Source organism: Trachemys scripta, chromosome 3, assembly GCF_013100865.1.
Source record: "Trachemys scripta elegans isolate TJP31775 chromosome 3, CAS_Tse_1.0, whole genome shotgun sequence".
Lineage (NCBI taxonomy): Eukaryota > Metazoa > Chordata > Testudines > Emydidae > Trachemys > Trachemys scripta.
Genome location: NC_048300.1, coordinates 105,978,154 through 105,982,088, shown reverse-complemented (window position 1 = coordinate 105,982,088; position 3,935 = coordinate 105,978,154). Strand labels below are relative to the sequence as shown.

The 3,935-nt window shown below is 38.6% G+C and overlaps 1 protein-coding gene across 1 annotated transcript; it reads left to right on the top strand.

Annotated features, from left to right (window-relative positions):
* The first annotated feature begins 260 nt into the window (after positions 1-260).
* On the top strand, positions 261-1,289 carry LOC117875624 (trace amine-associated receptor 9-like). The gene has a single exon (XM_034766993.1). The coding sequence runs from the start codon at positions 261-263 to the stop codon at positions 1,287-1,289; it is 1,029 nt and encodes a 342-aa protein (XP_034622884.1).
* The last annotated feature ends 2,646 nt before the right edge of the window (positions 1,290-3,935 follow it).

The following is a 3,935-nucleotide window of genomic DNA, read 5'->3' as shown; positions in this document are numbered from 1 at the left end:
ACACAATAACCACAATAATTTATTTTTTCTTATTTTAAACCACTAGGGAAAATCTGCTGCTACTGAGATCTTACATTTTTACATTTTTTTAAACTTTCTGAATTCATCATAATTTCTGTGTTAAAATAAGTTCGTGGAGTTATTCTATTAACATGCATATTTATTTTTTCCAGGAGAAGTTGCAAACAGGAGCATATTATCCCTTTCCTAGACCATAAACATCAGTTCAGGAATTCAAAAATATGACTTTGAGGGAAATAATGAACTCAACGTTTTTTGATAAGGAAGATTTGCAGTACTGCTTTGAAAATATGAATGAATCTTGCTATAAAACACCATTGTCTTCTGGACTCCGAGTAACCTTGTATATTGTGCTTGGTTTGCTGACGATTCTCACTGTGGCTGGAAACCTACTGGTAATCATTTCAATTGCTTATTTCAAGCAGCTTCACTCTCCTACAAATTTTTTGATCGCCTCCTTGGCATGTGCTGACTTTGGTTTGGGTCTGACTGTGCTGCCCTTCAGAACTGTAAGATCTGTTGAAACCTGTTGGTATTTTGGGGAAACATTCTGTAGATTTAACAGTTGTTTAAATGTATCTTTCTGCCTAGCATCAATATTTCACTTGTGTTTCATCTCTGTTGATCGATATGTTGCTGTCACTGACCCTTTAATTTATCCAGTCAAGTTCACAGTGCCTGTTTCAGGCGTGTTCATAGGTGTTGCGTGGACATTTTCATTAGTATACAGTGTTTATGTTGTCTTCAGTGGGGCTAATGAAGAAGGGCTACAAGAATTAGTAAATGCCCTCTCCTGTGAAGGGGGGTGTCAGATTATCTTAAATAAAATGCAGGTGGTTGTATCCTCGCTCCTTTATTTCATACCTTTCTTTACAGTGATAGCACTTTACAGCAAGATCCTTGCTGTGGTTAAACGACAAGCTAGAATGATAGAGATGATGAGCAACAACACCCAGTCATCTGATAATTACAGTGACAGAGTTGGCAGAAGAGAGAGGAAAGCTGCTAAAACCCTGGGTATACCTGTGATTGCTTTCTTGGTATTCTGGTCACCATTTTTTATAACTGTAATAATTAATGCTTTCCTCAACTTCATAACTCCACCCCTTGTCTTTGACATTGTAGCTTGGTTTGCTTATTCCAACTCTGCCATTAATCCTTTGATTTACTCTCTCTCTTATCCTTGGTTTCGAAAAGCAATGAAAGTGATTCTGAGCTGTAAAATCCTCCGCCTTGATTGCTCAACAATGAGTTTGTTTTCTGAATAAAAATGTATCTTGTACTGCTAAGTTCTGATTCCAGGTCACCGTCTTCCTCTGTCTGTTTTGTTGTTTTTCCTTTCAAATAATCTCCCAGACTTTTATAGCTGTATACTTTGAATCCTAATGAAAATCATGTTGAGTTATTTTTAGTAAAGTCCATTTCTTTTTTTTTTAAATGTTCTGATTTAAAGTGTCAGTGAATATCTTTTTTTTTTTAATGAGGCTGAATAAAAAAGGAAAATTTTGCTTAATCAACTATTCTGTGTGTTATATAGCATTATTTTTGTTAAATATAACATTATTATATAGTATTTCTGACAAAATTACAATACATTGCACTATAAACACTAGATATATTTAGCACTGATTGGATAATTTTATTTTGTATTTTTCTGTATCGCTGGTTGACTTAGAAACTCTCTAGGCCCTAGAAACTCTCTAGGCTACTGTGAACGATAGGAAACATACAGAGCCCATGAAAAACCAACCTAACAGAGATGGGGATGGCGGTGAAGGGATGGGGGGCGGGGGGAATAGGCATCTTATGAAACTAGCAAATCAGATGCAGATAGGACATAATAGTTGTTGCAGGGAAAATTCAAGTCATAATGGCAACTTCAAGATGTCCATAATTCCAATCCACACCATTTTCTTCAAAGCTACTGGACCAAACATAACGTAGATAGACAGAAAGTACATGCACACCAATGAAGGTCTAATTAGATTCCATCTAGTGTCAATGCCAAAAGTCCTATTGATTTAATGGTAGTCAGCTCATTTCCTTAGTCAGCAATAATGATTAAAAGATCAAAAGTGTTATGATGCTTTATGCCCTCCATGACTTTCTCAGTGACTGAATGGGCTATACGAGTCATTTAAAGCTTTTGAGACAACTCATATAGACCAACTCTGTCCCAGTCCAGGGTCACCTTTAAAATATCTGAATGACAGGTGATTACTGAGAAGAAGTAGGTGATCTCAGGGAAGCAGGCTGGTGTTTATAAAGAAGCCCATTCTGATAATCCTGTTTTTAGAACCCAAAGCGCCATTCTGTGAGCAGGGTGGACTACAGGTCCTCTATGTGCCGGCCACTTTTTCTCTCACAGAACCAGGAGAATCGAACAGGTGAGTTATTATGGCAGAAATCTGGGAGAAGGCATGCTAAGAAACAAAAGGTCTACATAAGCCCCCACCACTTTCCACAATCAAGGAGAGAACCACAAGGAAGAAGGTCATGCTAATGGGCAAATTGTTGAGGCTGATTAAAATGTTGTCTTATAATTCCCTTTTAAAGAATAAGCTCTGCAGTTAAGTTACCTTCATGTAAGTTACCTTCTCCTCTGTCTGGCTTGAAGTAGCTCCAGTGCTGTTGGTATGAGTGTGATAGCCTGAAATTTTATTATCCCTCTGTGACGTTGTGCAGTCTATATGGTTTTATAAAAACATGATGGTAAGTGAATATAATGTAACTGGAATATGCTTCATGCAAAATGTCTCTTGTAAGGTATCATTACAAAGCTTATAATCTACTGAGTGTGATCATCCTATTTGTATAAATGTACCACTCTTGTATCTGAAACTAGAAATATGAAATATAACTCTGAGGGCCTATTGTAATTATGCAAAGTGTGGGCCATTAATGGTGGTTTGGAATCTTGATGACTCCCATTAACCAGGACCATTGTCTGCAGATGGCTGTGTTTACCTGTGAGTCTTCCTGTATATGTGTGTGCTGGCAAGTGGGTAATGAAGTCTTGCAGAGACATGTGATCATGTCACCTGAACTGGAATCCATCTTTAACCTGGTGCTTTTCCAATGGGGGGGGTGTGTGGAAACCCAGAGGGACAAAGGGTTCCCGCCTTATGCAAAAGTAATATAAAGGGGTGGAACAGAACAAAGAGTGGAGAGAGGAGCCATCATGAAGAATCCCCTAGCTACCACCTAACCTGGAACAAAAGCTGTACCAGGGGAAAGAATTGTGCCCAGGCCTGGAAGGTGTCCAGTCTGAGAAAAAACTTACTGAAGCATCTCTGAGGGTGAGATTATCTGTATTCAGTTTAATTAGACATAGATTTGCGCATTTTATTTTATTTTGCTTGGTGACTTACTTTGTTCTGTTTGTTACTACTTGGAACCACTTAAATCCTACTTTCTGTATTTAATAAAATCACCTTCTACATAACTCAGAGTATGTATTAATATCTGGGGGAGCAAACAACTGTGCATATCTCTCTATCAATGTTATAGAGGGCGAACAATTTATGAGTTTAAGGGTAAAACGGATTTATTTGGGTTTAGACCCCATTGGGCGTTGGGCATCTGAGTGCTAAAGACAAGCACACTTCTGTGAGCTGTTTTCAGGTAAACCTGCAGCTTTGGGGCAAGTAATTCAGACCCTGGGTCTGTGTTGGAGCAGACGGGAGTGTCTGGCTCAGCAAGACAGGGTGCTGCAGTCCTGAGCTGGCAGGGAAAACAGGAGCAGAGGTAGTCTTGGTACATTAGGTGGCAGCTCCCAGGGGGGTTTCTGTGATCCAATCTGTCACACCCTCCTCAAAGAACTCTGAACTTTTCCTGCAGTTTTTTGTTTTTGTAGTTCAAATAGCAGCAAAAGGATTTTAATAATATATGTTAAATCAATTCTCTCTCCAACC